General features: G+C 41.9%; 1 protein-coding gene across 1 annotated transcript in view; it reads right to left on the bottom strand.

Moving 5' to 3' along the window:
• Positions 1-21,584, bottom strand: part of dcc (DCC netrin 1 receptor) — a 1,312,938-nt gene that overhangs the window by 144,747 nt on the left and 1,146,607 nt on the right. The window contains exons 15-16 of the mRNA XM_073064089.1: positions 18,825-19,019; positions 6,925-7,020 (exon numbers count right to left, since the gene is read on the bottom strand). Of these exons, the coding sequence (XP_072920190.1) occupies positions 6,925-7,020; positions 18,825-19,019 (291 nt within the window). The remainder of the gene's footprint in view (positions 1-6,924; positions 7,021-18,824; positions 19,020-21,584) is intronic.

Here is a 21,584-nt window from a genome sequence, read left to right as displayed (position 1 = left end):
GTAGAATGAGGTTGCAGCACAAGTGGTGCATGCAAGCTTGATTTCACCATTTAAGAGAAGTTTGGATGAATAGTAGGGGTATGGAGGCCTATGGTTGATGGATGTCGGCAGTTTAAATAGTTTCAGTTTGGACAAGATGGGCCGAAGGGCCTGTTTCTATGCTGTACTTCTCTATGACTCTATGACAAAAGGGGATTTAAGAATTTGGGTTAGTACATCTTTAAAAACTAGTGGGTAAGTACAGAAACTATTTTTACAGCTAATGAAAGTCAGGCCTTCATTGGCAGCACTTGGAAAACAAATGTTAAAAATTGCCATAATTATATTTCTGGTCACACTCCATCTGAAGAACTGTATTTGGTTCTGGGAACCAGAGTGTTTATTGATATTGAGGTCTTGTGGTCTTAAGAAGCGAATGTAGGTCCATCTGGAAGAATTACTTCAATGGATTAAACAGGTCCCGTCCACAATGATTAGATATATAATAAAATAATTTTATCTGATGCATGGTAGGAGCTGAAAAAGTAATTTATTTTCAAATGACATCTCCTCTTTTCCCATTGAACCAGCATTGTTATTCAAATGGGTTCTGCTTCAGATGAATACATGCTGAAATTTTACTGGAGCTGATGAAGTTGGAGATATTAATAGCAAGAGACATCCTTTGAACTCAGAGATAGTGTTAAATATTTCAAGGATAATAAGAGGTTCAAGTAATCTTGATATTCATTCTGTCATCACCAATGACTTTTACCGTTCACCAGCCAGAGGAGGTCATTTATTTCCTTCAGGCCAGAATTATTTTTTCCCTGTTTTTAAAGCAGCATAATTACTTACCTAACTCAAGAGATTTTCCAGATGCTGGAAATCCAGAGCAACACAAACAAAATGCTGGAGGGACTCAGCAGTTCAGACAGCATCCGTGAAACCTGTCTAAATAGTCGATGCTTTGGACCGAGACCGTTCATCAGGACTGGAAAGGAAAGGGGAAGATCCTAGAACAGGAGATGAGGGGAGGGGAGGGGAAGGAAGACAAGCTGGAAGGTGGTAGGTGATGGAGAGGGGGATGAAAGAATAAGCTGGGACATAATGCTGTTTTACTTTCTTTGATTTCTTTGAAATTTAGAAAAATAAAGTTTATCGAGATGGTACTTTGAGGAAACCTGGTACAAATAAATAAGTTTGAAAATGAGTTCAGAGAAAATTTACAAGGATGTTGCTGGGACACGAGGACCTGAGTTATAGGGTAAGGTTGAATATGTGAGGACTTTATTCCTTGGAGTGTAGGGGAGACTTGAGAGAGGTATACAAAATGGGACTATACTCTCTGGAGTTCAGATGAATGAGAGGGGATCTTATAGAAACATACAAAATTTTGAAAGGGATAGATAAGATAGAAGTAGGAAAGTTGTTTCCATTGGTAAGTGAGACTAGAACTAGGGGACATTGTCTCAAGATTCAGGGGAGAAGATTTAGGATGGAGATGAGGAGAAACTGTTTTTCCCAAAGTGTGGTGAATCTGTGGAATTCTCTGCCCAGGGAAGCAGTTGAGGCTTCCTCACTAAATATATTTAAGAAACAGTTAGATAGGTTTTTAGATAGTAAGGGAATTAAGGATTATGGGGAAAAGGCAGGCAGATGGAGCTGAGTTTACAGACAGATCAGCCATGATCTTATTGATTGGCGGGGCAGGCTCGATGGGCCGGATGGCCTACTCCTGCTCCTATTTCTTATGTTCTTATATTATGATGAGGAGTATAGATAGGATGTGGGGTGGAGATACAGCTCAACCAAAGGAGGTGTAAGGTGCTCCTTCCCAACACTAGCCTGTAGGTCACCCTTCAACAAGGTGTATCACCTGCTTAGCCCCCGATCAAGTTCAGGTGAAGCCATGGGAGCAGGTGGTGGATGGTCATATGAATAGCTGGTGCATATCACAAGTCCTAGTTATGTGACCACTGATGCCAGGTAGACAATCTCTGAAGAGTATTGATAATGGCCAGGGTCATCTGTCTTGTAAAGACACTGTTCAGAAAAAGGCAATGGCAAACCACTTCTGTAGAAAAATTTGCCAGGAACAATCATGGTCATGGAAAGACCACGGTCGCTCACATCATACAACATGGCACTTAATGAATGAATAGATAGGTTAAATGCAAGCAGGATGTTCCCACTGAGGCTGGAACTAGAGATCATAGCTTAAAGGTGAAAGGTGAAGTGCTTCTGAACAATCATTCTAGTTAACCATCCCCATCCCCCCCATGTATTACCTCTGTCACTGAACTGCTCCATAAACATTTTAAACCTCTTTTCATAATGCTGTTTACATTGCAAATACACGGTGAAAGAGGCATGTTGCATTCGGGATAAGGTGCACGAACTTATGGCGCAATTAGAGATTGGTCTGTGTGACTTTATGGGCATCACTGACATGGCTGAAAGAAGGTCATAGTTGGGAGCTAAACATCAAAGGATATACTTGTATTGAAAGGACTGGCAGGAAGACATAGGCAGTGGTGTGGCTCTATTGGGAAGAGAAGGAATTACATCTTTAAAAAGAGGTGACACAGGGTCAGGGAATGGTGAATCTTTGTTGATGTAGTTAAGAAATTGCAAGAATAAAAAAAATTATGGGAATCATATACAGGCCTCCAAATAGTAGCCAAGATATAGGATTAAGATTGCAAAGGGAGTATGTAATAAGGGTAATAAGGACATGATTATAATGCAGGGGGATCTTCAATATGCAAGGGGAATAGGAAAATCAGGTTGGTGTTGGATTGCAAGAGAGTTGAACGTCTACAATATTGTTTGTTAGAGCAGTTTAAGCTTGAGCCTACTCGGGGAAAGGCTGTCTGAGACTGGGTGTTGCTAATAACCCAGATCTTATTAGGGAGCTTAAGGTAAAGGAACCTTTAGGAGGCAGAGATCATAATATGATTGAATTCATACTGCAATTTGAAAGGGAAAAGCATAACTCACATGTATCAGTATCGCAATGGAATAAAGGGAATTACAGAGGCATGAGAGAGGAGCTTGTCCAGGTGGATTGGAAAAGGATTCTGGCGGGGATGATGGCAGAGCAGAAATGGCTGAAGATTCTGGAAATAGTTTACAAGGCACAGGACAGATATGTTCCACAAATGGCAAGGGTAGGCAACCGTGGCTTACAAAGGAAGTTAAGGATTGCATAAAAGCCAAGGAAAGGTAAGGTAGCAAAAGTGAGTGGGAAGTTTGATGATCTGGAAATTTTGAAAATCCAACAAAAGGCAACTAAAAAAGCCATAAAAAGGGAAAAGATGAAATATGAAGGCAGACTAGCCAGTAATATAAAGCAGGATACTAAAAGTTTTTCAGTTACATAAAGAGAAAAAGAGAGGTGGTAGTTGATATTGGATCACTGAAAAATGATGCTGATAGGGTAGTAATGGGGCAAGGAAATGGCAGATGAACTTAATGGGTACTTTGCATCTGTCTTCACTGTGGAAGACACGTGAGTGTCCGGGAGCAGGAGAGAGTGCCATTGCTATTACAAAGGTAAAATACAAGGCAAACTCAAAGGTCGTAAGGTGGATAAGTCACCTGGGCCAGATGGACTACATCCCAGAGTCCTGAGTGTGGTTGCTGAAGTGATAATGAATGCATTGGTCATGGTCTTTCAAGAATCACTTGATTCTGGCATGGTCCCAGAGGACTGCAAGATTGCCAAGGTCACTCCACTCTTTAAAAAGGGAGCTTATAAAAAAAGGAGATTATAGGTCAGTTAGTCTAATCTCAGTGGTTGGGAAAGTATTAGAGTCTATTATTAAGGATGAGATTTTGAGGTACTTGGAGACTAATGGTAAAGTAAGTCAAAGTCAGCATGGTTTCTATCAAGGGAAATCATGCCTGACAAATCTGTTAGAGTTTGTCAAGGAAGTAACCAGCAGGATAGACAAAGGAGAGGCAGTGGATGTTATTTAATTGGATTTTTAGAAGGTATTTGATAAAGGTGCCACATTAGGTTGCTTAGCAAGATAAAATCCTATAGCCTTACAGAAAAGGCATGGATAGCAGAATGGCTGACAGGCAGAAGGCAGTGAGTGAAATAAAAGGGGGCCTTTTCTGGTTGGCTACCAGTGACTAGTGGTGTTCCTCAGGGGTCCGTATTGGGCCCACTGCTTTTCACATTGTTTGTCGTGATTTAGATAATGGAATTGATGGCTTTGTAACAAAGTTTGCTGATGATATGAAGACAGTTGGAGGGGTATGTAGTGTTGAGGAAGCAATACAATTGGAGCAGGACTTAAAAAAATTGAAAGAATTGTTAAAGAAGTGGCAGATGGAATCAGTGTTGGAAAATGTATGATAATGCATTATGGTAAAAGGAACAATAGTGAAAACTATTATCTAAATGGGGAGAAAATTCAAACATCAGAGGTGCAGAGAGACTTAGGAGTCCTCGAACAAGACTCCCAGAAGGTTAATTTACAGGCTGAGTCTGTGGTAAAGAAGGCAAATGCAATGTTGCCATTTATTTCAAGTGGAATAGAATATAAAAGTAAGGAGATGATGCTGAGCCTTTATAAGACACAAGTCAGGCTGCACTTGGAGTGCTGTCAACAGTTTTGGGCCCCATACTCAGAAAGAATGTGTTATCATTGGAGATAATCCAGAGGAGGTTCATGAGGATGATCCTGGGGATGAAGGGGTTGACATATGAGAAGTGTTTAGCAGCTTTGGGCCTGTATTCACTGGAATTTAGAAGAATGTTGGGGGATCTAATTGAAACCTACAGAATGTTGAGAGGACTAGATAGGATGGATGTGGAGAAAATGTTTCCTGTGGTGGAGCTATCCAGAACTAGAGGGTACAGCCTCAAAATTGAGGGGTGACCCTTTAGAACAGAGGTAAGAAGGATTTATTTTAGCCTGAGTGTAGTGAATCTGTGGTGGATTTCAAGTCCGTGGGTATATTTAAGGTGGAAGTTAATTGTTTCATGTTTGGTCAGGGCATCAAAGGATGTGGCAACAAGGCAGGTGTATGGGGTTGAGTGGGATCTGGGATCCACCAAGATGGAATGGCGGAGCAGATTCGATGGGCTGAATGATGATTTTCTGATTCTCTGTCTTATGGTGTTATGGTCTTATGGCACAGACTAGATGGGCTGAAGGGTCTGTTTCTGGGTGGTAATTTTCTATGACTATATTACTGTACATTGTTATGCAAGTTTATAAGAAAGTCAGCTGGTAGGTTGTTCCAAGCATCTTGGAGAACTTGCCATAGTTGTTCTACAGACTTTGGCTGCCTCAGGTAATCCCAGGTAACCTCGGTGATTTTGAGATCAGGGCTCTGTGGAGGCCATACCATCTGAAACCATATAAACAATCTAGGGTGCCTGACACTTTTGCACAGTATTGTAGATGGTAAGAAGGGTTTTCCCACGGTCCGCTTGTAAAGACAAATGGACATAGGAGGGGTGATTGATAAGTTTGTGGCCTAAGATAGAAAGAGATGAGTTATACAGCTCTCATTACATGCACATGCAGTTCAACTCTTTGAGTGATTATGCAGAAAGTTTGATGTTAATAACTCATCGGGGTGATTGATAAGTTCATGTCCTAAGGTAGAAGGAGATGAGTTATTAACTTCACACTTTTTGCATTATCACTCAAAGAGTTGACCTACATGTGCATGTAACGAGAGCCGTATAACTCATCTGCTTCTACCTTAGGCCACAAACTTATCAATCACCCACCTGTGGACACTTCCTGGAGGTCCAAGATCTGTATGCTCCACGACCGCTGGACTATGTGTGTAAATGTAGGAGGGGACTATGTTCAAAAAATAAATGTGCTAGGTTTTCTAAAATTGACTCCTTCTACCTTAGGCCATGAACTTATCAATCACCCCTCATAGTTTTAAGTGAAAGATCGGGTAATTGGAGGGATTCTGAGAAGGAATTCTTCAAAGCAACACATACAAAATGCTGGAGGAACTCAGCACACCAGGCAGCATCCATGGAAATGTATAGACAGTTGATATTTCAGGCCAAGACACTTCACCAGGACAGGAAAGGAATGAAGAAGCCAGAATAAGAATGTGGGGGAGCGAAGGAAGACATGCTAGGAGATGGAATTTTTCAAGATTCCAGAGTCAAGGTTGTTTACTGTAATTTCTCAGTACATATATGTACTGAACCATTCAGACAGAGGGTGGCTGGAGATGGAAGTGTATTGCCTGAGGAGACGATCGAGGCAGATACTCTCAAAACATTTATCAAGCAGCATGTTAAGTACATGTATCAAGTAACTGATCACAGAACATTTCCAAATTCACTTGTAGTTGATGAAATGCACTCCATCTCAAGACAAACTTCCATGGCTAATTCCCATCGAAGAATATTCTTACTATATACTAGGTACTCTACATTGCCACCAATTAATATTGCCCACAATGCATCAGAATATGCAGATCCCAGATCAGTTGCTACAGCCAGCTAAGCTCCCACCAATAGACAACCTCTTAGGGAGAACATCATACTCGACTTGAGTGATTGAGGGGGTGCCATGGTAGCATAGCAGTTAATGTGAAGCTATTACAGCTCGGACTGTTCTGGAGTTCAGAGTTCATTTCCAACACCGTCTGTAAGAATGTTCTCCTCGTCTGACCATATGTGTTTCCTCCAGTTTCCTCCCACAGTCCAAAGATGTTACAGTTAGTAGGTTAATTGGTGATGGTAAACTGTCCTGTGGTTAGGCTAGTGTTAATTGGTAGGTTGCAGGGCAGCATGTCTCATTGGGCCGGAAGGGCCTGTTCCGGGCTGTATCTCTAAATAAAATCGATAAACTACTACTACTACTCCACATAACAAGGCCTGTATACCTGTATGTGTGTCATCAGCTTACAGATGATGTCTCCTTTATCTATCCAAGTGGAACCTACCTGACAATGCCCGGGTAGTGGCACTTTCATACAGAGGGACTCCCTGTCCCACATTGTTAAAGGCCTTCAAAGAAATGACGTAGTGGGAACTCGGCTCTGCGAAGGAAAGCACATGATTAGCTTCAGCTTTTCTTATTCTTCTTCATAGTGAGACACTAAGCCACCAGGCTAAATAGTGCAATCTAGTTAATTATGAATTTTAAAGAGGTTTTTAAGAGGTTTATACCAAAGTTTAATCTGTAAATGTATCATAAATATTATATTTCAATATATATTAAATTAATTAATAATATATTTTATATTTTAAATATATATGAAATTAATTAACACACAGGTAATATATTAAGATTCAAGATTGATTAATGTCATTTCTAGCAAACAAGGGTAAAGGGAATAAAATAAATGTTACTCTGAATCCGATGTAGCACAAAAAAAGCACAGAGAACACAATAATAATAAAAAACACAATGACTATAGATACATAAGATAGCTTATATACATTGATGGATTGTATGTCCATAGAGTGATGTTAGGCTCAGGAGTGTCTGTGCGCAAGGTGACTGACAGGAAATGACAAAGAGCTGGTGTCAAGGGGTGTGAAACACTCAACAATATCGAATACCAAATGGTGGACACAAAATAGGTTGGTGGTCTGATAATGCAAAGTGCCACCTTTAATATTTCAGCTTTAATATTTTACAAAAGTCTTAGGCACATACATAGCTAGGTTGCCTAAGATTCTTGCACAGTACTGTAATAATTTTATGTATTGAACTGTACGACTGTCACAAAAAGCAAATATCATGACATATGTGAGTGATGGTAAACCTGATTCTGATATAGGTCTCTTTTGTGGACTAAGAATAGGAAGGGGGTAGGGAGAGGGAAATCATTATTGGGAAAGGGGAGGGGGGGCAAAGGGGAGGGAATGGGAGGCACCAGAGAGACCTTCTGTAATGAGCAATAAACCAATTGTTTAGAATCAAATAACCTTGCCTACTGTCTCAGGGCTGGGTGTGTCTACACCCACAGCACTCCCCGCCCCAACACTCCTTCTTTGTCCCCTGTCTCACACCCCTCCCACAGCACTCCACCCTCTCCATTCCCAACATCCTTTGCTCCCGCCAGATTTACAAACTCGCTCTCTGATCCACATTGACAAATACAGTACTGTGCATAAGTATATACATATATATTGGGTGTGTGTGTGTGTGTGTGTGTGTGTGTGTGTGTGTGTGTGTGTGTGTGTGTGTGTGTGTGTGTGTGTGTGTGTGTGTGTGTGTGTGTGTGTGTGTGTGTGTGTGTGTGTGTGTGTGAATTTATATATTTATATTTAATATTGGAACATTTTATATCTACAGAATATAAAATGTTCCAATATTCAACATGAAGCATCAAGACAATATAAATTTATGTACAATTAGATCAATTAGTACCCACTACTGCCAGCTTTCACCAAAAACCTCAGATTATTTTACGAGTATAAAATATGAGCTTGCTTTGATCCATTTTGCAGCTTTAGAACAATTTATTTTCTAAACCCCATAATGAATTCACATCTATTGGTAAATTGCATCCTTTTGAATTTTTTAAGAAATATCCCTTCATTTGTTCCAGCCTTTTTTGCTGAAGCCACAATAGACTCATGGTGGTCTGTAATTCAATTATTATTATTATTATTGTTATCATTATGAGTGCCTGGAGACCATAGGAATCTCAGTCACGTGATCATCCATTACAATGAGGGGCTGTACGTTTAGTATAATTGATTAAAACTGCCAACGATCACTATTTGGGGTTTGATTCCCACACTGCCGTAAGGAGTTTGTATATTCTCCCCATGATCGCGTGGCTCTCCTCTGGGTGTTCTACTGTTAGGTGTACAGTAATGAATTTGGGATACGCTATGTCGCCGCTAGAAGAGTGGTGACATTTGCTGGCTGCCCCAAGCTCAATCCTTATACTGTGTTGGTCGTTGGTGTGAAAGAATACATCTTACTGTATACTTCAGTGTTTCAATATACTGAACATGTGACAAATAAAGATGATCTTTCTTTCTTTCTTGAATTAGGCAGTGATGTTGCCTGCACAAGCAAGCACACTTGCCACTGGGTTTTCTGTCTCCCACTCTATCTTCAAAAAAAGTGATCATGCAGTGATCATGCAGAGAATGTATAAACTCGTTACTGTCCTACAGAACTTTGTTATCTATTTAAGGTCTGTAGGTAAATGCCTGAGTAGAATAATGGAGACAAATTCATATGTTACCTTCACCATAGAGCAAGGGTTCCCAACTTGGGGTCCACAGTCCCCCTCAGATAACGGTAGGGGCCCATGGCATTAAAAAAAGTTTGGGAACCCCTGCCCTAGAGTGGCAGTAAACCAAGGACTCCCCAGGAATGTGACACTGATGACTGGGACACTTATTTATGGACAGTGCACTTGGAAAGGACAAAGTTTGCAAGTGACCTTTGGGAATTGCATGACATTTGTGAGAAGTGGGAGTGTTTGAGGCAGGATTCCAGGTGTGGGACAGTGGACACCGGAAGCTTCCAGAAAGTGTGGCTGTGCTCACAAGGGGTCCCAAGCATTAGCATGTATTCAAGGAGTCAGCAGGGAGTGGGGTTGTGTTTACAGAAGTCATGAATAACATCAGTGTGTTTTCCAAGGGACAGTGGGGAGTGGGACTTTGTTCACATGAAGACCTTGGAAATGTCATTTTCATGATTCATTTATATTTCTCCCTTCAATATTCCATTTTATTTCCCAATTCTTTCAGTTAAAGTGCAAGTAGGAGGAATAATTCAAAATATTTTGCCCTGTCTCAGCTGTTTCCCTGTTCCCAAGCAGCATTTTAACACTGAATTTTCATTTACCCAGACAAGGGACAGGGAAAATGAACAATCCCACCTCATCCATTCCTGAAGTCACAGACCCAGGGTCACCATGGAAACCAGTTACTCCTTTCACCCACATTACGTTATTGTAGCCCAGCCAATGACCAAGGGTTTTACTAATACGGAGATGTTGAGGTGCAGCCACTCGGGGAGAGGCAAACCCTGACATCACAAGGCCACTATGACACCAGTGGGACAGTCACTATGAGATTCAGCATAACGACTGGATTTAAACTCTGGTCCCCTGGAGACCAGAGGCAGAACAACCACCCTCAGCGTGGCTGGAGGACGGTTTGCTGATCAGGAGACTGGTGTAGACACGTCATCAGATTTTGCTGATCCTCAGACAGTGATGTTGAAATTTTCCTCGTCTCTATTTGACAAATCTGGTTTTTGGATTGATACGCTCACCATTGTTCCCAACGAAGTGCCACTGATCAAGTCAGGATCTGGTGGATTCAAACTTACAACCTAGCTGCACCCTAATAAGCCTAAGGGTTTTATCTTGAATTCTGGAATTCGTTCCTCCATGGGATTTCATTGTGGCCTCAAATACTTTTCCCAAACTGCACCTTCCACATCAGAAAACAGTGAAACGGCTGTGGAGGAGAACACATTCTTTCGACTGGCTGAAGGTGCTGAGAGACTTTGAGTTAGAGATGGAGAGAAAGAAGACAGAGAAGAACATGGAGTATCTGTGGAGAATTCATTGTAGCAGCACCACAATGGGATGAAAGGCCTCTTCCTGAGATTCAGGAACCTGGTCCTTGGTGGGACTTCATCCCAGACGTGATTGACTTTCCCGAACTAAATCTTCCACATCAATACTCTGAGGAGAACAGACCGACATGAAGAATAGGTAGCGTTGTCTGAAAGTAAAAGAAGGAACTGCACAAAATGGAGAATCTCCCTGAGAAAGAGGAAACTCCAGCAACAGTGATACAAAGTTCTGATTCCTTCCATTCCTTCAGTGGGCAATGATTAGAGTGATTATTTTTGGGAGAGATGATAAATTAGTTGTTGGGATTTGGAGGTAAACTCTGGGTAAACATGGGTAATTACTATGTGGGGCCCACTGTCTTTGTTGATCCTGAGCCTTTGTTAGGGAGCAGATCCCAAGGTTATGTTAACAAAGGCCCTTCAGTGATGTCAGGTTGAACCCCTTGGGCCTGTCTGAAGATATTGACCAATGCTCACTTGCAGTCCGGGAAACCCACCACCTTTAATTCTAGCGCAAACACGAGGAAATCTGCAGATACTGGAAATGCAAGCAACACACACAAAATGCTGGTGGAACACAGCAGGCCAGGCAGCATCTATAGGGAGAAGTGATGTCGACGTTTCGGGCCGAGACCCTTCGACAGGACTAACTGAAAGAAAAGATAGTGAGAGAACTGAAAGAAAAGATAGTAAGAGAAAAGATAGTAACCTTTAATTCTAGGGCAACTTTTTCCCCTCAGTCTGAATCTAGAAGTGTAAATGGTCTTGTTGTCTTGTAGAAATCTGTCGTTTGTCACATGTGTTAACAATTTGGAGGAAAATGTAAGTCAAACAATTAGTGAATTGTGGATTATACCAAAATTGGTGTGTGGTGGAAGTGAGGATTGTCTAAAGTTACAATGGATGGAGGCCAACTGGGAAAGTGGGCCAAGGAATGGCAGGTGGAACGTCACTGGACGACTACTACGTGATAGATTCTGGGAAAGTAAACCAGAGCAAAATGAATGAGGGAGCCCAGGGAGAGTTGTAGAACTGAGAGACTGAGGAGTACAAGGAGAAAGTTCCCTGATAGTGGCGACACAGGTAGACAGGGTAGTGAAGGAGTGGACAGGTTCTCATGCTGCGTAAATCAAAGTGTAATTGGTCCAGTCATTGTCTGGTTGTAAGCTGGTGAACTTACTCTTTCTTCTCCGATAGAGACAAGACTGCTGGAAACCATGGCTTCGGGGTGAGTGCAGGGAAACTGTGTGAGCCAGTGAATGGCCAGTCCATATTATAAGCTCGAGACAATATAAACTCCCGATTGCAATTGAACCAATGATTCCCATGCCAGTCCTTCTGTATCCCATCCATCTCTCAGTGTTAAACTTGACAATTGCTACCATTCCCCTCCATAGGTTAACTGAACGTGATCGCTCGGGTCCGACTCAGGTGGGAAACTATCTCTCTCGCGGCACGACCTTTTCTATCCTGGGTTCTGAGGGTTCACACTTCCACCTCTAATTTTGTTCTTACGTTGTTTTATTTCTAATTTTAAAAAGTTGCCTTTTTCTGTGTATCAGTGGGTGTTCTTTGACCCGACCAGTTCTGCCTGAAGTTGTTTGGTCTGAATGTTTCTTGGTGAAATTCTCCTCCAGGAGCGACCTCCATGTCCCGTCTCCATATCCCTGCATCAGCTTCAGGAACCAACCCTGCTAAAACACCAGGCTCAGCTCGGCATTGTTTGACATTACCACACTGGCACTGGAGAGGGCCCAGTCCATGAGGTCAATTCCGGCAATGGAGGCTGGGGCTCCACCCTGGCACTGAGGCAAACAGAGTCTCCGAGGATCCCCTAATTGTTCCACCCAGTGGTGTAGAGTGGGAGGGGCAGTTTAAGGCCACTCGGCAAACAGTCACTATCCTCCCAGGCCTCTTTGTCGGGTAAACCTCGGTACACACTAGTACCAAGATCTCCCAGAACAGAGGAAGGATCTTTGTCTGGCACCAGCAGGCTCTGAGGAGTCTGCCCACTGGTGCCAGAATCAGGCCGATTCTTCCAGATGCTGACAGCCACTGTTGGTGTGTCCTTCACCAGGGGCACACATCATGTTCTCTGGGGGCATCAAACCAGCCCCAAGATCCTGGTCTCCTGAACTCCTTTGGGGAAACTACCCTCTTGGACTCTAGCCAACTCAGATGCATGTGTTGTGGGTGGGTTGGGCCTTGGGGAAGGCAGTCACAGGTCTCAATTGGCCCTTTATGTGATTCCCCCTTCCCAATGTGGGCCCACCCAAAGCCGCTCTCCACTATTCTTCTGGAGGGATCTGAGTTCCTAGGGTTGGCACACCCAGGGAGGGTACATGGGCCCCAGTGGCATCTTCCCCAAGTAGCAGGGGCTCGTGGCAAGGGTTGAACACTTTCAACCCCTGTATTTGTGAGCTTGGACCTGGATAGCCACCCTCATCCCTGCTCCTAGGGATTCCCTTTCAACCTTCCCTCCCTGCTGGTTATCCCAAAGGAAGCTTCCCGAGAGCCTCCCACCCCCAGCCTTTGGAAGCCAGTCTGAGTCAGTCAGGACCTCCTGTTGTTTTGGCTGATGTACTGAACACAAGGGTGCTCCCAGTCTGGAACTGAGGGTCTGCAAGTCCCTCCATTCACCCCCCACCCCTACGTCCCCTCCAATCCATGCCCTCCTGCAGCTCAGGTCTTGCAGGTAAGTTGAGGTGGCAATTGCTACCAGAGTGAGGACCACCTTCCGAAAGCACCTATGGGGCAGCAGGCTGTGGGAGTCATGGTGAAGTAGCAAGGTCACATTCACACACACACACACACACACACACACACACACACACACACACACACACACACACACACACACACACACAGAGTTATATACCCTTAGGGGTCATTTTCTCTGTGGACTGTCACTTTAAAATGCCGGCAGAATGAGACTGACTTTTGGACACTGTTTGAGGAGAGAGAGAGAGAGATGGAGTTACTTGCTGGACAATTGATGTTATGGTTTCTCTGCAGCTGCGACCTCCTCATTGTCGATTTCACCTTAGTAAGTTTCAACTTTTTAGCAATACTCAAAAACTCAAACCTTCTGGCGTCCTCTAATGCCTCAGAGGTTGGCGATTCTAGAAATTTATCAACATCCATTGCTGCTGATTTCCTAACCAAGCATATCAAAAGGGATTTCCCCAATCAGATCGACTATTAATCAATCAGTTAAGCCCCCAACAGTTTAAAAATGGCTCCAACAATTTGTTCATATCCCGGATGAGCCCCCAATTTAATTTTACGTACATGCAACCCTTTAAAAGTATCAGTAGCAATAGAACACACCTGAAGTCTGGTTTTTCTGTTAACAAAACACTATTTTATTAGTAACTACATCATATAGTAACTTAAACCAGATAAATCAAGAGTTAACGGTTTTATGCATATATAAGTGTAAATATATAAATCCCCAAACTGCTTCAAGCTTGGGTAGTAAGTGATACAGCCTCACGATGGTGTGGTAAGAAAGTTCAGTTCGGATGCACAGTTTAATTAATGCGAGATGTTTGTAATCCAAAGGCGAATGTTGGGAGAAGGCATGTCAATATTCCACAGATTCCACAACAGCAATACAAAATAACAATAGCAGTAGGTTTTATCTCCGAAGTTGTTCCACTCTACACATGAAGTATCACTGACAGTGATCTTCAACGAACATCTTTTCAACACAAGTGGTGGTACCACACCCGAATTCAGCTATGGGACATCTCAAAGTGGTGGCCACAGGATACTCAAACAGAATACACATATAGATTATCACCGACAGTAGCTTATCACAAAGGGGACCATCTCCAAGTGAACCATCATCCAGGCAAGGGTCAACACACCAGTAGATTCCACAAGGTTACACCAATCACACACAATGTGATAGCCACTTATCCAGTTCCACAGACATACAAAATAACTCCAACAGTGATTTGCCACAGGGGTGCCTTTCTTCAGTGAACTACCACACCCAGACAAAGAATAAACACACACGTGGTATTCACAAAGATTTTCCCCTCACCAGAGAACCCGCTCCTGCAGATTAGCTATGTGACAAACACACTTTCATATCCGAATGGAAACAAACTCACTCCAACGGGCTTCTTGGAGACTTCAAACAGTGATCTCTTTGTCACTAGGTTTCTTCTGTTTCAAACCTTCCACTCCTCTCCTCTCTCTGCAAAACTTCTTCTAGTTGCAGAACTTGTGAGAGTCATTTATCAATACCCTGGATCGATCTCAACTCACCCCTCTTGGGCTACTGAAAGTTTAAACCAGCGACCGACTCACTGGTGTCTTTCATTGACTGAATCCATCTTGACTCTAACTGTGTGTCTGTGACTGTCCGTGTAAAAAATAAACAAGCTATAGAGAAACCATAACATCGATTGTCCATCAAATAACTCCACCTCTCTCTCTCTAGAGTAGCTCAAACAGTGTCCAAAAGTCAGTCTCATTCTCCCAGCATTTTAAAGTGACAGTCCACAAAAACAAGAACCCTAAGGGTATATAACACACACACACACACACACACACACACACACACACACACACACACACACACACACACACACACACACACACACACACACACACACACACACACACACACACACACACACACACACACGGCATGTTTACCCAAGTTATAAATCTCATGAAAATAATCTTTTCTCAGCAGCACAGTTGGTTGGTTACTGTCACGTACTGAGATACATTGTCTTGCATACCGTTCATACAGATAAGATCATCACACAGTGTATTGTAAACAAAGTAAACGAACAACAATGCAGAATGAAGCTACCTATACAGAGAAAGTACAGTGAAGATAAATGATAAAGTGCAAGATCACAACGACATCGATTTTGAAGCCAAGAGACCAGTTTATTGAAGAAGAGGTCTGTTCAAGAACCTGATAACAGTGGCAGAGAGGCTGTCTTTGAGGATGATGGTATGTGTTTTCAGGCTTCTGTAATTTTTGCCCGAAGTGAACGGGGATAAAAGAGATGGTCCAGGGTGGGTGCGATCTTTGATTACTCTGCCTGTTTCACTGAGGCAGTGAGAGGTGTAGACACAGTCCATTGAGAGGAGGCTATTTTTGATAATGTGCTAAGCTGTGTCCACAAGCCTCTACTATTTCTGTGGTTACGTGCAGCGCAGTTACAAAACCAAGTGGTTTGATTTCCACTGAGCATTGAAAACATTTGGTAAAGGTCAAGATTGAGAGAGAAACGAATGCACCATAGAGAACAGGGCATGGCCCAGCTGGGGGGGGGGGGGGGGGATCCTGGTGCCAGACTGAATCTAAGAAGACCACATAGTCTGCCATGATTCCTGTACAAAGAGGATGAGTTACACCTGAACCTGAGGGAGACCCACATCCTTGTGGGCAGCTTTGCTAGAGCCGTTAGGGAGGGACCAGAGTGATGGGGCATCTTGTATACTGTACAAGTCGATGCAGTGTGCAGTGAGACAAAAGAAGGACAAGATTTTAGTTAGTGGGATGTGTTGAAGTGTAACATGCGGGGAAAATCGAAAAGAGTGATAAATACAGGACTGAAGGGGTTATACTTGAATGCATACAGTATATTGTTTCCACTCTCCTGCCTTCTCTCCATAAACTTTGACGCCCAGATTAATCAAGAATCTATCAACCTGTGCCTTAAATATACCCAATGAGACCTTAAGACCATAAAACATAGGAGCAGAGTTAGGCCATTTGGCCCATTGAGTCTGCTCTGCCATTCCATCACGGCTGATCCCAAATCCCACTCAACCTCATACACCTGCCTTCTCACTATATCCTTTGGTGCCCTGACCAATCAGGAAACTATCAACATTCACCTTAATTATAACCACTGACTTGCCCTCCACCACCGACTGTGCCAGAGCATTCCACAGATTCACAACACTCGGGCTAAAAAATTCCTCCTTACCCATATTCTAAAATGTCTGTTACCTCAATTTTGAGGTTGTGCCCTCTAGTTCTGGATAGCCATAACGTAGGAAACATCCTCTCCACATCTACTCTACCTAGTCCATTCAACATCTGCTAGGTTTCAAAGAGATCCCCCTGTATTCTTCTAAGTTTCAATGAGTACAGGCCCAAAGCTGCCAAATGCTCCTCATATGTTAACTCCTTCATTCCCTGGAATCATCTTTGTAATCCTCCTCTGGACTCTCTCCAATGACAACACAACCTTTTTGAGATATGGGGCCCCAAACTCTTGACAATACTCCAAGAGCAGCCTGTTTTGTGTCTTATAAAGCCTCAGCATTATCTCCTTGATTTTATATTCTATTCCCTTGAAATAAATACCAACATTGCATTTGCCTTCTTTACCAGAGACGACTGTAAATTAACCTTCTGGGAGTCTTGCATGAGGACTCCTAAGTCCCTCTGCAATTCTGATGTTTAAACCTTCTCTCCATTTAAATAATAACCATATAACCATTACAGCATGGAAACAGGCCATCTCGCCCCTTCTAGTCCGTGCCAAACGCTTACTCTTACCTAGTCCCACTGATCTGCACTCAGCCCATAACCCTCCATTCCTTTCCTGTCCATATACCTATCCAATTTTTTTTTAAATGACAAAATCAAACCTGCCTCTACCACTTCTACTGGAAGCTCGTTCCACACAGCTACCACTCTCTGAGTAAAGAAGTTCCCCTCGTGTTACCTCTAAACTTTTGCCGCTTAACTCTCAACTCATGTCCTCTTGTTTGAATCTCCCCTACTCTCAATGGAAAAAGCCTATCCACATCAACTCTATCTATCCCCTTCATAATTTTAAATACCTCTATCAATTCCCCCCTCAACCTTCTACGCTCCAAAGAATAAAGACCTAACTTGTTCAACCTTTCTCTGTAACTTAGGTGCTGAAACCCAGGTAACATTCTAGTAAATCTCCTCTGTACTCTCTCTGTTTTGTTGACATCTTTCCTATAATTTGGTGACTAGAACTGTACACAATACTCCAAATAGTCCACACCATTGTTCCTTTTATCAAAGTGCATTATCATATGTCACAACTCTCTGTCTGCCACCTTTTTGCCCATTCTTCCAATGACTTGGCCTGCACAGCCGTCTGTCCCAATGAATTCCACAGATGCATCACCTTCTGGCTATAGAAAATTTTCCTCATCTTTGTTTCAAATAGGCATTCTGGTCCTCAACTCCCCCACTATAGAAAGCTTTCTCTCCATATCCACCTTATCCAGACTTTTCAATGTTCCGTAATTTTCAATGAGATTCCCCCTCATTCTTCTAAACTCCAGCGAGCACAGTCCCAAAGCCATCAAAAGCTCCTCTCACATTCCTCTTATGTTCCCCTTTTGATCCTGGAGTCATTCTCTTGAATGTCCTCTCAACTCTCCCAAAACTGCTCACAATGATCTGCGCTGACCAATCAATTCCTCATAAAACCTGAGCATTTCATCCTTGCTTTTGTATTCTAGTCCTCTCGAAGTGAATGCTAACATTGAATTTGCCTTCCTCACCACTGACTCACCCTGCAAGTTAACCTTTAAGGAATCTTGCATGAGGATTCCCAAATCCTTTTGTACTTCAGATTTTTGAATTTTCTTCCCATTTAAAAAAGCATGACAACACATGCAGGCTGCCTCCAGAATATCCCCAGACTATGTTGGTCTTTGACACAAACAGCTCATTTCACCATGTGTCAATATTTCAATGTACACATGATAAATCAAGCTAATATTTATAATGTTAAACTTTGCCTATTAAAATATTTCCATATGGCAAGTTCTTGCTAACATTATTGAATCACAATTAAATTTTTATTCCTTTATTATCAGTCTATTCCTTTTATAAAGACATCCTTAATTTTCTTGTGTGGCAACACTTGTGGACTGACCTCAGTACTTCCTTAAATTATGTTGGTTGTTAATTCAAACAATTTTAAGAAAAAGAAATACAACATGGTCCTTCTGGTGCAACGATTCCGTATGACCAACTGATCTACTAACCCGTATGTCTTTGGAATGTGGCAGGAAACTAGAGCACCCGGGGGAAACCCAGGTGCTCATGAGGAGATGTACAAATCCCTTACAAATTGAATTGAACCCGGGTCACTGGTGCTCTAATTGCCTCATACTACCGCTATGTTAATATGCTGCCCCTGACTGTGTGTTTCACTGTATGTTTCAATGTCAATGTGATGTATTTCAATGTACAAGTTTAAATAAATTAATCTGAATCTATAAAAGCGGGGTTCAGATGACATTTACCTAGGTTTTCAATAGAAAAGTATCGCTGTTTGCTGTCGACTTGTACTGTCTCAGCGTAGGGACTGCCCACTCCGTAACCGATGATGTAACCTCGGACTGCTATGTTAGGGTTTAATGGTGGCGTCCAGCTCATCACAATGCTCGTTGTCAGAGGTCTGACATGAAGAGAACTTGGCTGGTCAGGAACCTGGGATTCTGTCATAGATAGCAGAAAAACTTTTATTAGCAAATGTAATTTACAAAGTCATCTTTCAACATTGTCAAAAGCAAGCTGGCAGATTCTTTAACCATTGTTGTTTGATACAGAAAATGTCTTTTATAACTTCTATTTTTTTAATTTTAAAGATAAAGCGTGTTTTGAGGCCCTACCAGTCCAACAAGCCCATGCCACTCAATTACACCCATGTGACCAACTGAGATCCACAATGGCACTGGCACCACATGGTGACATTTTGCGAGCAGCTCTCAAAACCTACTAACCTGTACATCTTTGGAGAATGGGGTGAAACGGAAGCACCTACAATGTCATGGGGAGAATGTAGAAACTTGTTATCTACTGCAGCAGATTTGAACCTGGGACGCATCACTTTGAGAGCATCGCAATAACTGTTGTTGCCATTGCACTCAATATACATGGTCATTTCAAGACAGGCTTAGTACAAAGTTCAAAGTACATATATGTCACCATATACAACACTGAATTTCATTTCTTGCAGGCATACTCAATCTGTGGAATAATAACCATAACAAAATCAATGGAAGACTGCACCAACTTGGGCATTCAACCAGTATGCAAAAGACATCAACCTGTGCAAATACAAAAAGAAATAATAATAATAATAATAATAATAATAATAATAATAATAATAATAATAATAATAATAATAATAATAATAATAATAATAATAATAATAATAACAACAAATAAACAATAAATATCAAGAACATGAGATGAAGACTCCTGAAAAGTGTATTCATAGGTTATGGAAACAGTTCAGTGATGGGGTGAGTGAAGCTGAGTGATGTTATTCCTTTTGTTCAAGAACCTGATGGTTGAGGGGTAATAACTGTTCCTGTGCCTGGTGGTGTGAGTCCTGAGGCCCCAGTACCTTCTTCCTGATGGCAGCAGCGAGAAGAGAGCATGTCCTGTGTGGTGGGTTGCCTGATGACAGATACTGTTTTCTTGCGATAACGCCATGTTGATCTGCTCGGTGGTGGGGAGAGCTTTACCTGTGACAGACTGGGCTATATTCACTAGTTTTTATAATTAAAAAAAATGGATTTTATGCCTGTGTGTGTCTTAAGATGTTTCATGTGTGATTATGTTACAATGCAGTAGAAACATAAAACATAGAGTCATTGAAAAGTACAGCATAGAAACAGGCCAATTGGCCTATCTAGTCTATGCTGACCTAGTTTTCTGCCTAGTCCCAGTTACCTGTACCCAGACCATAGCCTTCCGTATCACTGTCATCCACATACCTATCCAAACTTCTCTTAAATGTTACAATTGAACCCACTTCCACCACCGCTGGCATCTCTCTTCACACTCATACCACCGTCTGAGTGAAGAATTCCCCCTCAGGTTCCTCTTAAATTTTACCTTTCACCATTCAAATGATCTGTGCTCCAAGTTACTATATATAGAGTTACCATAGTGCCATTCAATATCAGTTAGCTCAAAGAAAAGTCAAAGTAAAATTTATCAAAGCATGTACATGTTACCATTTACTACTTTGAGATTCATTTTCTTACAGACATTCACAGGAAAATAAAGAAATCACAATCAGAATCACGTTTAATATCATTGGCACATGTGGTGAAAACTTGTTGTTTTGTGGCTGCAGTACGTTGCAATCACTTGTTCGTTATGTGCCGTGTTGTATGACATGGGTGACCATGGTCTTTCCATGACAATGATTGTACTTGGCAAATGTTTCTTCAGAACTGGCTTGCCATTGCCTTTTTCTGAGCAGTGTTTTTACAAGATGGGTGACCCCAGCCATTATCAATGTGCTTCAGAGATTGTCTGCCTGGCATCAGTGATTAAATAAACAGGGCATGTGACATGCACCAGCCACTCGTAAGATCATCTACCACCTGCTTCCATGACTTCACCTGTAATTACAATCTCTTGTAATTTATAGTTTTTATTATTGTTATTATTATCATGGAACATAGTAATAAAAGCTATACATTAGAATAAGAAATACAGTGCCTATCAAAAATATTCACCTACCCTTGGAAGTTTTCATGTTTTATTGTTTTACAACATTGAATCACAGGATTTAATTCGGCTTTTTTGTCATCAATCAACAGAGAAAGACTCTTCTGTGTCAAAGTGAAAACAAATCTCTACAAAATGATCTAAATTAATTATAGAACACAAAATAATTGATGGTATAATTATTCACCCCCTTCAAGTCAGTACTTAGTAGATCTACCTTTGACAGCAATTGCAGCTTTGAGTCTGTGTGGATAGGTCTCTATCAGCTTTGCACATCTGCACACTGAAATTTTCCCCATTCTTCTTTACAAAACTGCTCAAGCTCTACAAGATTACATGGGGACCCTTTTCAAGTCCAGCCACAAATTCTCAGTTGAATTGAGGTCTGAACTCTGACATGGCCACTCCAAGACATTAACTTTGTTTTTAAGCTATTCCTGTGTACCTTTGGCTTTATGCTTGGGGGTCACTGTCTTTCTGGAAAACAAATCTTTTCTCAAGTCTCATGTAGACTGCATCAGGTTTTCCTTCAG

The sequence above is a fragment of the Hemitrygon akajei genome, chromosome 13 (assembly GCF_048418815.1).
Source record: "Hemitrygon akajei chromosome 13, sHemAka1.3, whole genome shotgun sequence".
Lineage (NCBI taxonomy): Eukaryota > Metazoa > Chordata > Chondrichthyes > Myliobatiformes > Dasyatidae > Hemitrygon > Hemitrygon akajei.
This window is presented reverse-complemented; position numbering and strand designations above follow the sequence as displayed.